We start from the raw sequence: 21696 nt of genomic DNA on the forward strand, positions 1-21696 counted from the left end.
CATAAATTAACACAGCAGATAAACACGGTGCAATTACCTCTGAATCAATTCATTTCAGTTTGTTTAGAGCGCGAAATCACAACAAATGTCACCTCAAGGCACTTCAGTGATACGGTCCAGTGGTTCAATAGTGTGTCAAAAACACTGTGGAGCGATGCATTTTAAACCTAACCAGGGGTGGAAAGTAACGAATTACATTTACTCTCGTTACTGTAATTGAGTTTATTTTTTGTACTTGTACTTTTTTGAGTCATTTTTAAAATCAGTAATTTTACTTTTATTTAAGTAAATATTGTTGGAAGTATTTTACTTCACTACAATTTTGTTTTATTAATTATCATTTATTAGTATCATTTTGTTTGTTTTATTCTATGTTTATCTGTTTATTTTATTTTATTTATTTATTTTTATTATTATTGCCAGATGGGGATATACTGTTCATGTTTAAATGTCAATGTTTAAATCAATGAAAAATCATAATAAAAATATGTTTAAAAAACGTACTGAGTGAGTTGAGTTTGATTCAAGGAGTCCATGGAGGGATTTGTGTGGGTGGAACCCCACACATGGTTTCACTGTGCAGACTAAGACCGCCTTTTTCCTCAACTTATTATTGTGACTGTATTTTTTTCTCTGTTTTTATAATAATTCTTAAACATTTTGTCTGTACCATGTCCTTTTCTTTTTGAAATTGTGTTTTACTTGAATGGACTGACGGGAATGATGAAAAATATTTGCTGATTAATTCAAGGATGTATCTGCAGGACACAATTTTCTAGTTCTTATAAAACACTTCTCTTACAAAACTGAATCATATAAATTGAAGTTTGAAGTTTCAAACATAGAAAAGATTGACATAAAAGTAAAAGAAGACTGCTGGGAGGAAATGGAACCAAATAACAAGCTTCTCATTCAGAATCAAAGAAGCTACGCATGTCCAGTTCTGCTCCTGATCGCTGAATTAAAAGTAATAGTTAGTTGTTTTAAAAAGTTCAACAAACACCGGTTGTTGCAGCTACTGCTCATGAATGCAGGCGCCGTTTCCCTCTGAAGACGAGGAAGAAAAACAGACTGCGAGTGCTTATTACAGAGAATGGAACTGCGTTATGAATTTGATGTAAACTGTTTCGGCGATGGGTGAAGAGCTGCGGAAACAAAAGAAAACAAAGTGCATTTAAATGGAAATATGGGTTATTCCAGCAGGGGAATCTGTACTGTGAACAAGGCAAATGTAAATGCGTCTTGTAGTGTGAACAAAAGGAGACATTCATATGCAAAAAACCTCGACAGAATACATCCAACGCTTCATGAAGTTTGGGATGAAAGTAGCACAGAGGAGGAGAGGAAAAGTGAACCTGCAGCACATCTCAAAATGTCAAACAAAATGGAACAAAATGGGCTCTCCTTCAAAATGCCAAGCGACGCAGGAGGAGCAGACGCGCGCTGATGTTTCAAACGCGCAGCCCCTTCAGATCCCATCTGTTTTTGATTTTTATTCATACGTATTTTTAGCCGGCTGATTGGACTTCATTGTGTGAGATTGAAACAGCCGTAACTCGGGGGCAAAAAACAAAAGCTGCCTGTTGCCATGACAACAGGGTCCTACCTACATCTAAAATAAACTGGAGGCGGGAAAGATTAGGGAAAGCTGCTGGGGTTACCCCACCCGCCCTCAGAAAGCAGAAAACACCCAAACATCTCAGCCGAGCGGAACATCTGCCGCCGTCTCCTCTGCTCACATCTAACCGGAAACTGGTGATTATCCGATGAAACTTTCTTTTCTTTTCCAACCTAAGAAATCTACAAATGATATCTCTTTATTTTTCCTGCATCTTTAATAAATGACTCAATGTTTACGTTTGTTCAATATATGTTATATAAGCTGAAGAGAGAACAGAATTCTGGTAAAAAGAAGTTATTTCTTTGGCTGTGTTTGAAACCGCATACAACATACAACATACTACATACTACATACTACATACTACATACTACATACTACATACTACATACTACCCAAGCAGAAATCAGCCGGCCTGAAGCTGATTTCTCTTAAGCTCTAAACTCTGTAAACTTTAGCAACATTTGAAACATTTTCAGGTGAGAAAGTAGTCGTTTAGATCCCCAACGTGTTGAAAACCTGACAAAATACCGGCTGTTTACAATTTTGTTCCCACGAATTCGGCGCTACTAAAGCTAGCCGCAGTGAGCAACGCACTTCCGGTTATTTTCACAAAATAAAATACCCGTTGCCTTTTATCATAGGGAAAGCCATTAGGATACAATTGGTGCTTTTGTTTTGAAAACAGGAAGTGAACCTACCCTCGTTGTAGCTAGCTTGAAACTGCCGTTTTGACAGGAAATGACGATCGGCGACGTCACGTTACGTTGCATCTTGGGTAGTTTGAGTATGAGTAGTAACCTCATGATGCATACCCAACATTTCAGAGAATCTAGGATGCATCCGGGAACTTCTCGCTTACTCAAACTCGCATACTAACTCAAAAAGTTAGTAGGAGTAGTAGGAGAAGTATCCAGTTTCGAACACAGCCTTTCTGTTTGCACTGTTGTTATTGTCCTGAAAATGTGCATTATTACAGGAAGAATGTTCTGCTTTCTATCTATGTTTTATATTAATTTATACAGTTTTAAGTTAAAAAAAGATACTTATTTAATTCAGTTAATTTTGTTATTTTGCATTAAAGTGAATTGCTGGATAATAATTTGTTTTCCATGTGTTCATGTCACTCAAAAATATGAATCTAATTTAATTTAGGCTCAAGTCAAATAGTTAAAAAATAGTTTCACCCACACCCAACCAGATGACTGGTTTCAGGTCCAGGATAACTAACTAAGGTAGAAGATAAAGGGCTGCAAAAGGTACTTCAGATTGCATGGTCTGACTCAACATATGAGCAGAAAGACGGTGACAAAAAGAGGTTCTCACTGTTCTCAGGTCAAATATTTATGTGATTAAAAATGCCATTAATTTAGATTAATTAATTACAATTAATTAGATTAATTTGTTTTAATCGAGTCCCGGCCCTAGTTGTAACAGCTAAATGCACATCCACCTTTTCTATATAAACCATGAGAGCGACACTTTAATCAATCAATTTCCAGATATTCATTCTTAATGAAAAGAAACTCAGACTTAAAGTTTTATTCCAACAAAACGGTGACGCTTTGGGTAGAAACTTTCCCTTTCTTTTCTGGTTCGTCTTCAGTATTATTATCTTTATTTTTTCTTGTTATTATGGTGGAATCGGTGCCAGCAGCCAATCAGCAGTGAGCTCCCCCCTCTGACCTCTTCACACCACTGATATGTTTTACTGTCTCCAAACTGACAGCAAAGTTATCGTGCCAACGTTCGTTAGACTCTTAAAACACTTTCCTTCACGCACAGAAACATCAGCGTTAACCACCAATTAGCTGCCGGCTTTAGCCGACGACAGAGGCCATCGCAGCGCTCCTCTGTCTGCTCGTTAAGATGAAAGGACAGTTTCAGCCAACGACTCGGTCATGTGACCTCCACCAGCACACACACATTCAGACACGTTCAGTTTTCAGCGCTTAAGATGATTTGGGATGGAAGCAGCAAAGCAAAATCTCCTCTACCGATCAATAAGTTTGTCCAATTACTCTCAAATACAGACACACACACACACACACACACACACACACACACACACACACACACACTGTGTAGATGTGTCATTTACTGTTCAATAAACTGGCTGTAATGAGCCCATCTTGTCAAAAATGTCTTCTATGGCAGTAATTTAGTCTATAACTCTGGTGAATATTCACAGCAAAATGTTGTGAGTGTGTGTGTGTGTCTGTGTGTGTGTGTGTGTGTGTGTGTGTGGGAGTGTGTGTGTGTGTGTGGGAGTGTGTGTGTGTGTTTGTGTGTGTTTCACACAGCCAGAATATTAAAAAGCAGAAAGCTGTACTTGAGGCCGTCATATCAGCACTTACAGATTTTTACAGAGCGAATTTGGGCTCATATAACAATGATCGGGTAATTCCTCCAAATTTTGTTTAAAAGTTTTCATAAATGTTCAGTAATTAGCTCGAATGCTCATGTTATTTGTAGGGCTGGGCAACAATTAAAATGTTTAATCTAATTAATCACATGATTTCCCTGATTAATCACGATTAATCACATTTGTACGCAGAATCCAAAAATGAATCCAAAAGTAGCATATAGCTTTTAGCATTTAGCTTTATTTTAAATGTGCTGCCATATGAATGAAAGTGCCATAACATTTGTTGTGCAAACACACTTTTAACATCAGCATCTTTCTGTAGTTTTTATGTAGAAGCCTCGCTCCACTGTCTGTTTCCTTGAATGACTTGCTGCTATCAGTTGTGTGTTTTGCCTTTAAGTGATATTTTAGACTGGAACTACTACGCTGAGAAGACAATTCAACTTGGCAGTGTTTACAGATGACTTTGGTTCTGTCGACTCCGCCGTCTGGAAGAACTTTAAAATGAAAATGGCCGAGTAAAAGTTCCGTACCCTTCTCCATGTTTGGTGGATCCGCCGATTACTTTCTTTTCCTGTTCCACAGCAGACAGCAGCAGACTTTTACAAAATAAAAGCCTGTGAGCAACAGAATTTTACAAAATAAAAGCCTGTGAGCAACAGACTTTTACAAAATAAAAGCCTGTGAGCAACAGACTTTTACAAAATAAAAGCCTGTGAGCAGCAGACTTTTACAAAATAAAAGCCTGTGAGCAACAGACTTTTACAAAATAAAAGCCTGTGAGCAGCAGACTTTTACAAAATAAAAGCCTGTGAGCAACAGACTTTTACAAAATTAAAGCCTGTGAGCAACAGACTTTTACAAAATAAAAGCCTGTGAGCAGCAGACTTTTACAAAATAAAAGCCTGTGAGCAACAGACTTTTACAAAATAAAAGCCTGTGAGCAACAGACTTTTACAAAATAAAAGCCTGTGAGCAGCAGACTTTTACAAAATTAAAGCCTGTGAGCAACAGATTTTTACAATAATAAAAGCCTGTGAGCAGCAGACTTTTACAAAATAAAAGCCTGTGAGCAACAGACTTTTACAAAATAAAAGCCTGTGAGCAACAGACTTTTACAAAATAAAAGCCTGTGAGCAGCAGACTTTTACAAAATTAAAGCCTGTGAGAAACAGATTTTTACAATAATAAAAGCCAAAATAAAAACCCGGTTCGAGTCCCGTATCGGACAGCCCTGTGCTGCGTGTCGTTCCCCCTCTCTCTGCCCCCTGCTTCCTGTTTCTCTGAACATTCCTATCCATTAAAGGCACAAAGGCCCCAAAAAGTAATTTAAAAAAAACAAAAACCTGCGTTAATGCGCAATGAAATATTTATTGGCGTTAAATAATAACGAGTTAACTCGCTCAGCGCTAATATTAAAACAACTAAGAGCCAGATATTTCCCAACAAGTTGGTGGAATACAAATAAAAACAAACTTTTTTCAGTGAAAAACTCAGATTTTTGCATCCCACTAAGGGTTCGCAGGAGGCTCCAGCCTGGACGAGTCTTTGGACTTCCAGGTTTAACATGGATCAAACTCAAAGAGTTTTATCGGTTTTCCGATTTCCATCCCAGAGATTCATGAGACTGAAAGCCTGGACTAAAACACAGCAACACTAAAAATAAAATGATATTTTTGATTTCAGCCTCTGTAAACTGAGGCTTTAACTACTGAATTACAATGTCAGAAGTGACCTCATCCGAGCAGCCGGAAGAGAAAAAGTATCCGCTGAACGTGGACCAATCTCAATGGAGGCCGTCATATGGTGCCTGTGACTCATCCAGCCTCGGATGGAGCCGCATCCACCTGTTTGTTCAAGGCGTAGGAAGGAGGTGGGGTGGTGACAGTAATAATGAGAGCGATGAGGAGCGGGAGGCCGTCCGCCGTGCGAGCCCGAACACCTGCTTCCATACGTGGGGGTGACACGGCGACAGCGCTAAAGTGCTCCCGCATCACTTTCTGCTCTATTTCTGCTTCTCGTGGGTGAGGAACACAAATGGCAGCCGTGGACAAAGTGGATCTGTGCTTCAGAGGGATGGACCTCAGAGACCTGCCGGAACAAATTACCGGACACATTCTGGAATAGATGCAGCAGCACTAAGGGGTGTTCAGACAGGAAGAACAACAACCCATCACACATCTGAAGACTTTAGGTCCTTTAAATTTAAAGAAGATGGCTGCATTCGCAGTTTAAATGTTGCACTGGTCAACATTCATGACAGTAAACCCACATGTTGGTTAACTTTGCAACATTCGTCAAATCTAGGCTAAAAACCTGCTTATTTAGGATGGCTTTAATACCCAGTAGTATGATGACACTTTTATCTTATTCGATTTTGTTGTATTTTATTGCTTTCACCGTTGTTTTATTGCTTTTATTTGTTTTTATTTCTTCTTCTCTTTATTTATTACCTGCTGTAAAGCACTTTGGTTCATCGTAAGGATTGTCTGTAAAGGGCTGTAGAAATAAAGTACATTTACATGCTGGCCAACAAAGAGCAAACAAACACTGATACACAAACATTGATTCAAATTTGTCATCACCTCCTTCTTACTGACTGAAAATGTCCGGCCCAGCTTAAGGTCTCGGGTTTAAAATACGACCCAACTGAATTTGTAATTGGTTTAAAGGACATGGGGAAAAGTTGAAGGATTAAAACCCTTTCTGTGCCCGACTTAGTGAAGTTTCTGATTAGCTTTGAATTCTGAACAATGAGGAAAGAGTTTCCTCAGAGGACGCTTTAAGCCTCCTGATACACGGACAACAACAACAACAACGGTCTTACCTTCATGAGAACAGACTCGCTGAGCTTTTCTCTGTTGACAATCTTTACGGCGACTTTCTGACACGTGACACAGTGGACGCCCAGCTTCACCAGACCTGAAACACACACATCAAACCAAATTCAGCCACACTGACTGATGGACGCAGAAGTAATCTCAGTGTAAGCAGTCATGTCAGGATGGTGGGATCAGCTGAGCAGCTGTGGGTCTGGATTTACGGCTTCAGAGCTGTAAACGTCTCATTTTATAAGCAAAACACAACGGACTCAGGCCCAAAGTGAGCATCATAAATTATCTGAGTTTATATTTCATTATGTGCACAGCCTCGTAAAGTGGAACGATTTAGAAACTTAATGGAACCTTTCAGAGTTCAATTATGATGGACAATCTTAAGTGGAACAATTCAACAATAAAATACACTTTTTTTTTGCTTTCTTTCCTTCAAACTATTGCCATTATTTTACCGAATGGTCAATAAAACAAGCGGTTTCAACAATGAATGTCAAATGGACAACATTTACAAGCCTTGATGCAGTACATACAGTCCTTCTACGTGATAATATGCAAAGGATTGTGGGTATTTTTCTTTGTTAAGCCACTTAACTCTGAGCTGTGAACCATTCAGGCAGGAAAAAGGCTCCTAACTCAAGGGATGAACCAGTGTTGGGTCCAACTTAGCAAAGAAGCCGTTTTAAACTGGATCTTTAGGCACTTTGTTCCCAGCAGCCTGTCACAGAGACACATCATTTGTTCCCATTTCTTTAGCTGCATCTGTGAAAAACAGCTTCATAGTTTCAACTTTATTGTACATTTACGTTAAAACTGCTTTCAGTTACCAAAAGAGTCAAATTAATATACAGCTGAATACAAATTAATATTTCAGTTTAAAAAAAAATCCTAATCCCAAAAAAATGAATGTTATCACGTCTAAAAGTAGAAAAGTAGGAAAAAACAGACAATAATAAGAAATATATGTCATTCAACATCAAGAAAAAGTAAATAAGATTAAATTTAAAGCTTAAAAAATGGAATATAAGATATAATCTAATGACTAATTATGGAACAATTAATATAAATTACATTATTAAAGTGTTTTATGCTATCAGAAATGAATAATCTAGAAGCTCTTTGTGGGTTTTAGCCTGGAATTAAGATTTGTTCCCATTTCTTTAGCTGCATGTGTGAAAAACAGCAAAGATAACACAGTGTGACAGACAGAAAACAGGATTTCTGCAGCAACAAGGTGATTCCCAAAGAGCTGTTAGCTGAAAACTTGGGAGAAACAGGGAGAAAAGGCTGAGCTGTGCCAAAGGACACAAGAAGTGGGCTGAAAATCAGTGGCAGCAGGTCTGATGGAGGGATGAATCCTCCCCAGAGCCCGGAGCTCAACATTACTGAAGCAGTGTGGGATCATGTTGGCAGAGAACGCAACAAAAGGCAGCCCACATCCAAAGAAGAGCTTTGGGATGTCCTTCAAGAAGCCTGGAGAACTATTCCTGAAGACTCCTTAAAGAAAGGACAGAAAGCTCGTCTGAGAGGGTTCAGGCTGTGCTGGAGGAGAAAGGAGCTCAGAGCAGATATTCACTTTAAAGCTGCTCAGAGCTGAACTAACTCTGGTTCTGCCTCAGATTCTGGGTTTATGTTCATGTTGGAACATGTTTCAGTGAATCTCTGTAGCTGTTACCATGGAAACATCTGCAGATATTCACTTTAAAGCTGCTCAGAACTGAACTAACTCTGGTTCTGCCTCAGATTCTGGGTTTATGTTCATGTTGGAACATGTTTCAGTGAATCTCTGTAGCTGTTACCATGGAAACATCTGCAGATATTCACTTTAAAGCTGCTCAGAGCTGAACTAACTCTGGTTCTGCCTCAGATTCTGGGTTTATGTTCATGTTGGAACATGTTTCAGTGAATCTCTGTAGCTGTTACCATGGAAACATCTGCAGATATTCACTTTAAAGCTGCTCAGAACTGAACTAACTCTGCTTCTAACTCAGATTCTGGGTTTATGTTCATGTTGGAACATGTTTCAGTGAATCTCTGCAGCTGTTTCCTGTTTTCCTGGCAGTAAATACAGAAATTAGGTTTGACTCATGATGAAATATATCATAGGCCATATGATATGTCTAGGGCTGAGCAAGTTAACTCGTTAATTTTTTAACGGCGATAAATATTTTATCGTGCATTAACGCAGGTTTTATTATTTATTTTATTATTGTAAAAATCCCTGTAAAAAAAGAAAAAAAAGCTCACGGAGCTAACCGGCGCTACTTCCTGTTTTACTGGTTTCAACATAAAAGCACGTATTTCAAAATAAATTTTAAAAAAAAACTCCTGCATTTACAGCCAAGTTGAATTGTCTTCTCAGCGTAGTAGTTCCAGTCTAAAATATCACTTAAAGGCAAAACACACAACTGATAGCAGCAAGTCATTCAAGGAAACAGACAGTGGAGCGAGGCTTCTACATAAAAACTACAGAAAGATGCTGATGTTAAAAGTGTGTTTGCACAACAAATGTTATGGCACTTTCATTCATATGGCAGCACATTTAAAATAAAACTAAATGCTAAAAGCTATACGCTACTTTTGGATTCATTTTTGGATTTTGTGTTCAAATGCGATTAATCGTGATTAATCAGGGAAATCATGTGATTAATTAGCTTAAACATTTTAATCGTTGCCCAGCCCTAATTACATGAGCTGATTCTGATTCTGACTGAGGGTCAACGAGCCCTTACTGCCAATGGAAAGGATTTAAGGTTCTTAATTTCAACACATTTTACCTTTTGGTGTTAAAACAGTCGTCGTGTTCAGCAGAGAGGCCAAATTCCTGCAAGATTAACGGCTCGATGAGGAGAAAATGCGTCTTTTCAAACTCCAGGTTTTCAATCTGTGGACTAAACCTAAAAATATGGAGCGACCACCTCCTGCCCGTGCCTGAGCTTTCCTTTCTTAAAAGTGTGTTTGCACAACAAATGTTATGGCACTTTCATTCATATGGCAGCACATTTAAAATAAAGCTAAATGCTAAAAGCTATACGCTACTTTTGGATTCATTTTTGGATTTTGCGTACAAATGCGATTAATCGAGATTAATCAGGGAAATCATGTGATTAATTAGATTAAACATTTTAATCATTGCCCAGACCTAGATATTTCTGTTAGTCTGGTTATTCCACTTCTACAGCACTTTCCTTCACTGTGCACATCTCAACATGGCAGCGTGGGGTTCAGTCTCAGCCACAGACACTTCAGCATGAGCGCCGGTGAGCTGGCCTCACTGTGACGAACAGAGTCCACATCGATTTGTTGTAACCTCACAGGAAATTACACTTGAGGTCACTTTGCTGCCTGCTAATAGAAGAAAACTGTAACACGACACGTCTTCCCGTCCTAACTGCTTATTAAGTTCTCTTGTAAGAATACGCAGACATGCACATGTGGAGACAGCTTTAACTGTTGATGATACGGCCAAATAAAAAGCTTTGCCCGCCCTCTCAGTTTGCTCAGAACTCCGTCTCCCTTCTGATATCACACGTTGGATAAAGAAGTTTTAACAGTTGTTTTTCAGTTGGGACCTTTTGCAGAATGATGGCTCGATCCGCTGCTGTTTCAGCGATGTGGGTGTTTATCTAATACCAGGATCATACTTTAACGTCTGACTCTGAAACCAAACTAATATTTCACCAACAGAGGATCTGAGCTCACATCCTGACTGAGGTGTAATTTATCCAATGTATGTGCTTGTGCTGTGGAAAAAAATATATAAATCCATAAATGCCAGACAGACAGTCAGGACACTTGTTAGTCTTAGAAATTAATTCCACTCCGTCACCGTCATGTCCTCCTTTTTGATTTTGAAACAGAATCCTTGTGTTGTTAATAATTATGCTAAATAATTCGTTTTTTTTATGCCATTTTTGGTTAAAAAAAAATAGAAAAGTCTATTTCGGTGCCTTGCCAAATGTCGAGCTCATGTTCCCAGTGGTTGTCGTCGTGTTAAAGGAAGCAGCGTGTCGGCGTGATTGGGGTTTCAGGATCATTCACACGTGGCTGATGTTACTCTTCATCACTGGAAACTCTCAGCGCCGTTGTTGGAGGGATTCAAATTCTGTTCTTACTGTTCTGTATTTCTAATTTGTTTATATTAAGTTTAACCAAATTCCTTGTTTGTTTACTCAAACCTGGCCAATAAAGCTGATTCTGATTCTTATGAATAAAACTGTAATTCAGCAACTCCCAGGTCGTGGAATCGGTCAAAAATGGCACGAAAACGCACTTTCCATCCAAAATGGCCGCCTTCCTGTGGACGTGGGACCATGCCGACATGACACTTTTTTGTGCGTCTGGGCATGATGAATGAGTGTACCGAATTTTGTCGTCCCACGTGAAACTAACCCCAAAAAGGGGGCCATTCTTAAGCATCGTAGGGGCGCTACAGAGATTAGATTAGATTCTTTCATGTCGTCGACTGGCAGGTGGTGCTCGCAAGATTTCATGCGTTTTCGAGCACCTTTTGCAAAGAAGAAGAAAGAAAGAAAGAAAGAAAGAAAGAAAGAAAGAAAGAAAGAAAGAAAGAAAGAAAGAAAGAAAGAAAGAAAGAAACCTTTCAGATACAATAGGGTTCTTGCAGTTTCACTGCTCGGTCCCTAAATATTAAACAAACAAAAAATAAATAAAACTGTAACTCAGCGACTCCCAGGTCTCGTTTTTTTTTTTTTTTTTTAATTCAGGCACCTCAGAGCTCACCTGATGTGACTCTGGGACCTCGACAGAAATGTCATCACACAGCCGCTCCATCTCAACACATTGGTCTCCATCAAAGCCCGACAGCAGGGAGTGCGTCTCACTTTGTGCTGAAGGTCTGCAGAAATGCCACGGCGCATATGCACCTCCTCATTACCCCTCGCCGCATGTATATTTCACACGAGATGAGCATCACCGTTTGAAAGGTGATTTTCTCTGTGAAGGTTGACAAGGGAACGAGCAGAGCCGCGAGCAGCGAGGCTGTCTGGACCAGCGCGGCGGCCGGGGGCCTCTTTTATGTCACCAGCCAGAAGTGAAATTGCATCCCGGGTGACGTCCATCAGGTCTCATTGATCTTGTTGTCGGAAAAGCTCGGGGATGGCTTAAAATGCTCACAGTCATTCAGGCCTTTAAGGGCAGTGATGTATGGACACACGAGTGGAGCTGTAGGAGCGCCGAAGGAACAGAAGAAGAGGGGGCGACTGAGCAGAGATTACCAGGAACCCGAGAAGCAGCAGTCTGCTTTCAGAGGCTTAGACGCTGTTCAATTTCTTTCAATGATCCTAGTTTTTTGTGCACATTCTCTTTCTGACTTACGGTTTCCAGGGAGCAGCAGTTCTCAAGTCTTTGGAGGACTGAGTGACTCCAGCACAAAGGGAGAGCGGTCGGCATGGTTACATCAGATGCACAGTTGAGTTGAGCTGCAGTCAGAGTTCTTCCTGGTCATTTAACCGGACCTCTACCCTTATCCTAGTATAAATGCAGGTGAGGACAATCCCTTTATTGACCAAAGTGTGATGCTACGATACTCAGTGGGGTCACATGGCACTGAAAGGATCGGATTATTGGCCAAATTACAATCAGACTGAGTTATTAAGTGCATGTAGACACCTTAATCGGACAAGAAATTGGGTCGAATCGAGTTACTCGGAATCAGACTAAGACCCCGAGATGACTCGGTTGAAATTCACACTAAACCTGCTTGTAGACGGTGAAGTACAGCGTGGGTCACTTCTAACTGGAGTTGGATTCTCGGCGTCTCCACACAGATTGCAGTGTGGGCAGCTTTTCTCACACTGAGAGGGTGTTTGCGGTGTATGTTACAGCTGCACGGGCCCAGTGAGGCCTGCACTGATGAGCTATCTGGACTAAAAACCCATTTGTGATCTGATAATCCTCTGCAGTTCTTTCTCTCATAATCACTCCTCTGAAACCCGACTATGACCTTCTGTCTCGGCAGATGAGCTGGACGTTTTTGGTCCCTCGCAGCAAAAAAAGCCATAAAAAGCACTTTATGTTTGACACTTTTCACAGCGGCTCGCAGTTATTGCAATCACTAAAAAAAGCTCCAAACTGGGCCCCGAAGTAATAATCCCTGACATTTTCACATCATTTACTTAGCTTCTCACTGTCTCATTTTTAAGGAAAGGATGAGTCCGTGACTGCTCTGACATTTGCTGTCTGGACCAACTTTCTCAATGTGCACAGTTGTCTGTTCTGGTTTGGTGACTCATGCACCTGACAGGAAAAGAATAATGAAAGATGAAAGTGAACAGAAGATGGCTGCAGAAGCTGAATATTCATCTGCGAACCGAAGGATGGAGCCTATATGTGTATTTAGTCCATTAGCGATGCTCCAAAGGACGTAGAAGTTATTATCATCAGCTGAAATATTAGCAAACGAAGTAGCGTATAGCTTTTAGCATTTAGCTTTATTTTAAATGTGCTGCCATATGAATGAAAGTGCCATAACATTTGTTGTGCAAACACACTTTTAACATCAGCATCTTTCTGTAGTTTTTATGTAGAAGCCTCGCTCCACTGTCTGTTTCCTTGAATGACTTGCTGCTATCAGTTGTGTGTTTTGCCTTTAAGTGATATTTTAGACTGGAACTACTACGCTGAGAAGACAATTCAACTTAGCAGAGTTTACAGATGACTTTGGTTCTGTCGACTCCGCCGTCTGGAAGAACTTTAAAATGAAAATGGCCGAGTAAAAGTTCCGTACCCTTCTCCATGTTTGGTGGATCCGCCGATTACTTTCTTTTCCTGTTCCACAGCAGACAGCAGCAGACTTTTACAAAATAAAAGCCTGTGAGCAACAGACTTTTACAATAATAAAAGCCTGCGAGCAACAGACTTTTACAAAATAAAAGCCTGTGAGCGACAGACTTTTACAAAATAAAAGCTTGTGAGCAGCAGACTTTTACAAAATAAAAGCTTGTGAGCAACAGAGTTTTACAATAATAAAAGCCTGTGAGCGACAGACTTTTACAAAATAAAAGCCTGTGAGCAGCAGACTTTTACAAAATAAAAGCCTGTGAGCAACAGAGTTTTACAATAATAAAACCTGTGTTAATTCGCGATAAAATATTTGTCGGCGTTAAATAATTAACGAGTTAACGCGATAATAACGAGTTAACTCGCCCAGCCCTACTAAGAACCTTTTCTGCTTTTCCCCACCACAGAGACGTGTCATCGTGTTCCAACCCTGTTTGGATGTGCGCTGCAGTGCACGGTGTGCAGGATTCAGGTCGAGCACACAAATAGAAATATTAAAAGAAGAAATATTACTGCCACCATGCAATTCCAATAAAATCGATGTAAGATAGTGGAACTGGCTCAGCGAGTCAGTTTTATTGATTTGTCTCCTGTTAATCAGATCAATTCTCTCTGCTAATCAGATCAATAACTCCAGGACCTCTGAACCCTGCAGGCTGGGACTGCTGGGACCCAGTTCCCATCAGTCCTCACACCTTTCCTCTCTGGGCTTTTTTACTGAGAATTAAATCACCTTCGAAATCTCAATCACGCTTCTTTAATGAATAAACTCTGCAAAAAGTCAGATTAGAAAGACAAAAAGAATCCAAATCCCATGGTGCACTGCAGTATGAACCGTCCAATCACAGGGCAGCACCTTGCTTCGCTGCGGGATGAATCAGAAAAGGATTTGTGAATAAATCAAGCTGCTCTGGTGCTGGTGTTTGTCTCTGATTATGATGTTGAGGCGTTCTGAATATTCAAGAACTGTGACTCCGCGGCTCTGGGTGGAGTCATCTCCATGGTAACAGCCAACAACACCCAAAGGTGCCTCATTATGTCGCAGTAAACTGTAGAAACTGTACAACAGAGATTTTGTTCTTTCCTACAAATGAGGGTGAAATATTCATAAGTGACGTCTGGAAATCTCCCGCTGGTGACACGTAATGTTCCCGAAGACTCGCGTGTTCATGAGATTCATGTCTTTGTTAAAAAAATTTAAAAAAGCTTTTAAGTCCTTTAGGAGTGTGGTTATCCATCTTATTATCTTATTGGAACTTGTCAATGATTATGTCGTAGTTCTGATCACAGCTCCCTGAACAGAATGAGAGGATTTACACGGAATGTGGGAAGGTGCTAATATGATAGCATTAATGGGAAAATCAGAGGTGGGTAGTAACCAGTTACATTTACTTGAGTAAGTTTTTGAAAACATTATACTTCTATGAGCAGTTTTAAATCTCTATACTTTTTCCTTTTCCTTGAGTAGATGTGTGCAGCAGAAACTGTCCTCTTACTCCGCTACATTAGGCTACAATGAGCTGGTTACTTTTCTTCTTACCTCTTTGGTATTCTCTCTTTGGTTTTAAACATTTCCTAAGTCTCTTTATTTTTTTATTGAAGTTCTTGAATTTACCTGGATTATTTTTTATTTAAGCTATTTTGTAATTAATTAATTCATTTTAATTTATTTTATCAACTGGATGAACTCTAATTTGCCTAAAGATGATTATTTAGTATTTTTGTCTGTCTGATTGAATGCTTGTGTTAACAAATAAATCAGACGTTACTCAACAGTTACTCAGTCCTTGAGTAGTTTTTTCACTTTTTCAATTATTTGGATGACTACTTTTTACTTTTACTTGAGTCATATTATTCTGAAGTAACAGTACTTTTACTTGAGTACAATTTTTGGCTGCTCCACCCACCTCTGGGGAAAATAAACACTGCGTATAAATGCAGTCGCTCCCTTTCAGATGAGATAAAACGCTGGTGATGACGCTGTACTGTCTGATGGTTAAGTAAACGAACTTCACGATCCTTTAAACTGCTTTGTGAACCAGCATTCCACTTAATGAAAGGTGAAAGGAACGGATTCCTATCAGAGCTGTGATTCAGCCTCAGTTTAACGGTGAAAAGGTTATTCTGCTGTGCAAGAAGAAGGTAAAGAATGTCTGACCCTGAGGAGCTGGTGGAGCTCTGAGTTGTTCTGGCTCTAACAACGACTGCACACTGAAACTTTACAAAACATCAGCCAACAGCTGTGGCTGACTAATAGAATAACCTTGTTACCCTCTGCCTCAGTCTTTCACTCCTGGAGACATTTCACCTGCAACTTTAACCCTCTGAACCCTGTTTACAAGGTTGGATGTTGGATTTTCAGACTTTAAGTCCTTCTTTGAGCCACATGTGTAGGCTATCCCTGCAAAAAACATTTATTTATGTAGTTATTTTAGAAAATAACTAGGGCTGGGCGAGTTAATATATATATATATAGTTAATATAAATATTTTATCGCACATTAACGCAGGTTTTATTTTTGTAAAAGTCTGTTGAATGCATCACATTCACACAGTTACAGCAAACACCACGAAGCATGGAGGACTAAAATAAAGATAAACTAGCAGGTAACATCACCGCTACAGGTGTGAAGCTAACGGAGCTAACCGGCGCTACTTCCTGTTTTACTTGTTTCAACATAAAAGCACGTATTTCAAAATAAATTTAAAAAAAACTCCTGCATTTACAGCCAAGTTGAATTGTCTTCTCAGCGTAGTAGTTCCAGTCTAAAATATCACTTAAAGGCAAAACACACAACTGATAGCAGCAAGTCATTCAAGGAAACAGACAGTGGAGCGAGGCTTCTACATAAAAACTACAGAAAGATGCTGATGTTAAAAGTGTGTTTGCACAACAAATGTTATGGCACTTTCATTCATATGGCAGCACATTTAAAATAAAGCTAAATGCTAAAAGCTATACGCTACTTTTGGATTCATTTTTGGATTCTGCGTACAAATGCGATTAATTAAAATCTTCCCCCAAACTTCTCCCATGTGTGAGAGGTGCAAGATATCAGAAAGCACACTTGCACACCAATTTTGGTTATGTCCTGAGATAAAAAATTTCTGGTATTCGATTTTCAGATGGTACTCCCATGCACTTAAAGTAAACCTGGACCAAGATCCTGAAATTGCTCTATTTGGCATATCTAACACTTTAGACAACATGGGTCGAAATGTTGCCACGATAGTGGCTTATGGTATGGTCAGAGCCAAGAGATGCATTCTGAAAATGTGGAAATCTGACTTGCCACCTAAGTTTGAAACCTGGTTGAGGGAGATGGTAGGAATCCTTCACATTGAAAAACTGAGATACGAGATGTCTGGCAATGTACAGAAATTTAATGGCGTATGGAGACCTATACTGGAATATTTGAAACTGTAAGTTAACCCCCCCTGAAAAGTGACTACCCTGACATATGTGATGCGTTTAAGTGGACTTCCAACTCTGACAATATATTAAGCCTGCTTGTATGTTTTTTTTTGGTTTGTTTTGTTTTTGGCATGTTATGGTTTGTGTCAAGTCTCATTATTGTTATTTTTATTGTATGTGTGTGTATGTATATTGTTTACTACTTTGAAAAATGACAATAAAAATATATATAAAAAAAACCCAAATGCGATTAATCGTAATAAATCAGGGAAATCATGTGATTAGTTACATTAAACATTTTAATCGTTGCCCAGCCTTAAAAATAACTTAATAAAATCAGTTTGTGCTGACAAACGTCTGTAAAAAGCAACCGTTCTGTGTTCCTCTGAACAACCGAGAAGCTTCTGTTTCTATAGAGGCGAAAAAAGCGAATAAAAATGTAACCGGAGCAAAAACAACACAGCAACTGTTCGGGTTTCAGAGGTCAAGATGCTTCATTCAGCAATACGATCAACAGAAATCCAACTTTGCGTGTTTCTGCCAGTCAGAGTTTGACACAAGTTTGCTTTTATCTGCAGGTAAGGCTGACTGTGCAGTACCAGTTCCTCTTTCTCTTCACTGAACCGATGACTGTTTAGAGCAGAACTTCATCAAAGATTCAGACTAATATTCAGAGGAGCTCGGGGTGTTTTGTCACGTTGATTTCCTCAAGCCTGCAGCTCACAGTGCAGATGAGAAGCAGCAACAACACAGGATGAGTTTAAATACAAGAGAGAGGAGAAAAGCACTGAAGAGGCGAAGCAAACATCGTTTTATCGAGGTGTGAATACAGAGTTTAAGCTTTGCTTCATTAAGAAAAGCAGCTGCAGCAGATGTTGGTGTCCGAAGCCGAGCTCGGGAAAAGAAACAGATTTACACCGTTTATTCTGCATTGGTTTGGTGTTAAGTTTTCACCAAGTAAAGCAACAATAACTGGGCGTGTTCACACTAAACTCAGCAGATGGAGGTCATATTTCCATGTTACAGGCTCCTTCTGTAAATCAGCAGTGATGCCGGCTCTGCACCGACCCGACGTGGTGAAGAAGGAGCTGATTCAGAAGGTGAAGATCTAGATTTACAGCTCAGTCTAAGGTCCTACCCTCACCTGTGGTCACCAGCTGTGGGCAGGGGCCCAAAGAACGAGAGCATTGGATGGATGGATGGATGGATGGATGGAGGGATGGATGGATGGATGGAATGATGGAAGGATGGATAGATGGATGGATGGATGGATGGATGGAATGATGGAAGGATGGATGGATGGATGGAAGGATGGATGGATTGAGGGATGGATGGATGGATGGATGGATGGAATGATGGAAGGATGGAAGGATGGATAGATGGATGGATGGATGGATGGATGGAATGATGGAAGGATGGATGGATGGATGGATTGATGGATGGATTGAGGGATGGATGTATGGATGGATGGATGGAAACATGGATGGATGGATGGAGGGATGGATGGATGGATGGATGGATGGATGGATGGAGGGATGTATGGAAGGATGGATGGAAGGATGGATGGATGGATTGATGGATTGAGGGATGGATGGATGGAGGGATGTATGGAAGGATGGATGGATTGATGGATTGAGGGATGGATGGATGGATGGATGGATGGATGGATGGATGGATGGAATGATGGAAGGATGGATGGATGGATGGATGGATGGATGGATGGAAGGATGGATGGATGGATGGATGGATTGAGGGATGTATGGAAGGATGGATGGAATGATGGAAGGATGGATGGATGGGTGGATGGATTGATGGATTGAGGGATGGATGGATGGAGGGATGGAATGATGGAAGGATGGATGGATGGATGGATTGAGGGATGTATGGAAGGATGGATGGAAGCATGGATGGATGGATGGATGGATGGATTGAGGGATGGATGGATGGATGGATGGAGGGATGAATTGAGGGATGGATGGAAGGATGGATGGAAGCATGGATGGATGGATGGATGGATGGATTGAGGGATGGATGGATGGAAGGATGGATGGATGGAATGATGGAAGCATGGATGGATGGATGGATGGATTGAGGGATGGATGGATGGATGGATGGAATGATGGATGGAAGGATGGATGGATGGATGGATGGATGGATGGATGGATGGATTGAGGGATGGATGGATGGAGGGATGGAATGATGGAGGGATGTATGGATGGATGGATGGAAGCATGGATGGATGGATGGATGGATGGATTGAGGGATGGATGGATGGAGGGATGGATGGATGGATGGATGGAATGATGGAAGGATGGATGGATGGATGGATGGATGGATGGATGGATGGATGGATGGAAGGATGATTGAGGGATGTATGGATGGATTGAGGGATGGAATGATGGAAGGATGGATGGATGGAATGATGGAAGGATGGATGGATGGATTGATGGATTGAGGGATGTATGGAAGGATGGATGGAATGATGGAAGGATGGATGGATGGATTGATGGATTGAGGGATGGATGGATGGAGGGATGGAATGATGGAAGGATGGATGGATGGATGGATTGATGGATTGAGGGATGTATGGAAGGATGGATGGAAGCATGGATGGATGGATGGATGGATTGAGGGATGGATGGAGGGATGGAATGATGGAGGGATGGATGGATGGATGGATGGATGGAGGGATGGAATGATGGAAGGATGGATGGATGGAATGATGGAAGGATGGATGGATGGATGGATTGATGGATTGAGGGATGTATGGAAGGATGGATGGAATGATGGAAGGATGGATGGATGGATTGAGGGATGGATGGAGGGATGGAATGATGGAGGGATGGATGGATGGATGGATGGAAGCATGGATGGATGGATGGATGGATGGATTGAGGGATGGATGGATGGATGGAGGGATGGAATGATGGAAGGATGGATAGATGGAATAATGGAAGGATGGATGGATGGATTGATGGATTGAGGGATGTATGGAAGGATGGATGGAATGATGGAAGGATGGATGGATGGATTGATGGATTGAGGGATGTATGGAAGGATGGATGGAATGATGGATGGATGTATGGATGGATGGAATGATGGAAGGATGGATGGATGGATGGATTGAGGGATGGATGGAGGGATGTATGGAAGGATGGATGGAAGGATGGATGGATGGATTGATGGATTGAGGGATGGATGGATGGATTGAGGGATGGATGGAGGGATGTATGGAAGGATGGATGGAAGGATGGATGTATGGAAGGATGGATGGAAGGATGGATGGATTGAGGGATGTATGGATGGATGGATGGAAGCATGGATGGATGGATGGATGGAGGGATGTATGGATGGATGGATGGAGGGAGGGATGTATGGAAGGATGGATGGAAGGATGGATGGATGGAATGATGGATTGAGGGATGGATGGATGGAGGGATGTATGGAAGGATGGATGGAAGGATGGATGGATGGATTGATGGATTGAGGGATGGATGGATGGAGGGATGTATGGATGGATGGATGGAAGCATGGATGGATGGATGGAGGGATGGATGGATGGATGGATGTATGGAAGGATGGATGGAAGGATGGATGGATGGATTGATGGATTGAGGGATGGATGGATGGAGGGATGTATGGAAGGATGGATGGATTGATGGATTGAGGGATGGATGGATGGAGGGATGTATGGATGGATGGATGGAGGGATGTATGGATGGATGGATGGATGGATGGAGGGATGTATGGATGGATGGATGGAAGCATGGATGGATTGAGGGATGTATGGATGGAGGGATGTATGGAAGGATGGATGGATGGATGGAGGGGTGGATGGATGGAATGATGGAAGGATGGATGGAAGGATGGAGGGATGTATGGAAGGATGGATGGAAGGATGGATGGATGGATGGATGGATGGATGGAAGCATGGATGGATGGATGGAAGGATGGAGGGATGTATGGAAGGATGGATGGATGGATGGATGGTTTCCAAAGAACCGTTTTATGATGGTCTTATTGTGAAATCTGGATTTACTCCATAGTGATGATTTAAATCCAAAAAACACAGAATTTCACCATCACTTCAACACAGATCAGTCTGAGACACCAAAGTCATGAGAAAAATACAAATAAATCAATGAAAATGTAAAAAATAAAAAATAAAACAATAAAACCTAAAAAAAACCTGCTAAACCTTTGAACTGCAGGGTTACCATCAAACTGTGTTTTCGGCTTTAAGAGGCTCTACCTGACAGGAAAGCATCAGGAGGACCCTAGCTGGCAAGATTTTCTGGAGTAAAGAACTTTGACCTTTTTTCTTGTCACAGGACTAAAAAGCAAAGATTGGATTTTTTAATTGAATCTTTAGGTACTGGTGGAAACTGCAGCACCTTGGTGAGCCCAACACTCAGTGGGGTCACATGGCCCTGAAAGGATCAGATTATTGGCTAAATTACAATCAGAATGAGTTATAAAGGGTAATTCTCCTTGGATATCTGGCGGTGAATGAATGGGATCAGAGGCACAAAGCGTGTCATACCCCGGGATGATAGGTGGCGCTGTACCCATTCCAGCTGTTGCTAATAGAGCCACTTCCTGTTGACCTCTTCACCACCAACAACAACAACAAACTCAGGCATTGGAGAAAGATGGAGAAC

The 21696-nt window shown here is 40.8% G+C and overlaps 1 protein-coding gene across 7 annotated transcripts in view; it reads right to left on the reverse strand.

The window, feature by feature from the left end:
* Positions 1–21696, reverse strand: part of LOC142382341 (serine/threonine-protein kinase BRSK2-like) — a 215356-nt gene that overhangs the window by 91414 nt on the left and 102246 nt on the right. For all 7 annotated transcript variants that reach the window (XM_075468128.1, XM_075468092.1, XM_075468119.1 and 4 more), the window contains exon 2: positions 6814–6908. In XM_075468128.1, coding sequence (XP_075324243.1) covers positions 6814–6908 — 95 coding nt within the window. The remainder of the gene's footprint in view (positions 1–6813; positions 6909–21696) is intronic.

Source organism: Odontesthes bonariensis, chromosome 1, assembly GCF_027942865.1.
Source record: "Odontesthes bonariensis isolate fOdoBon6 chromosome 1, fOdoBon6.hap1, whole genome shotgun sequence".
Classification (NCBI taxonomy): Eukaryota; Metazoa; Chordata; class Actinopteri; order Atheriniformes; family Atherinopsidae; genus Odontesthes; species Odontesthes bonariensis.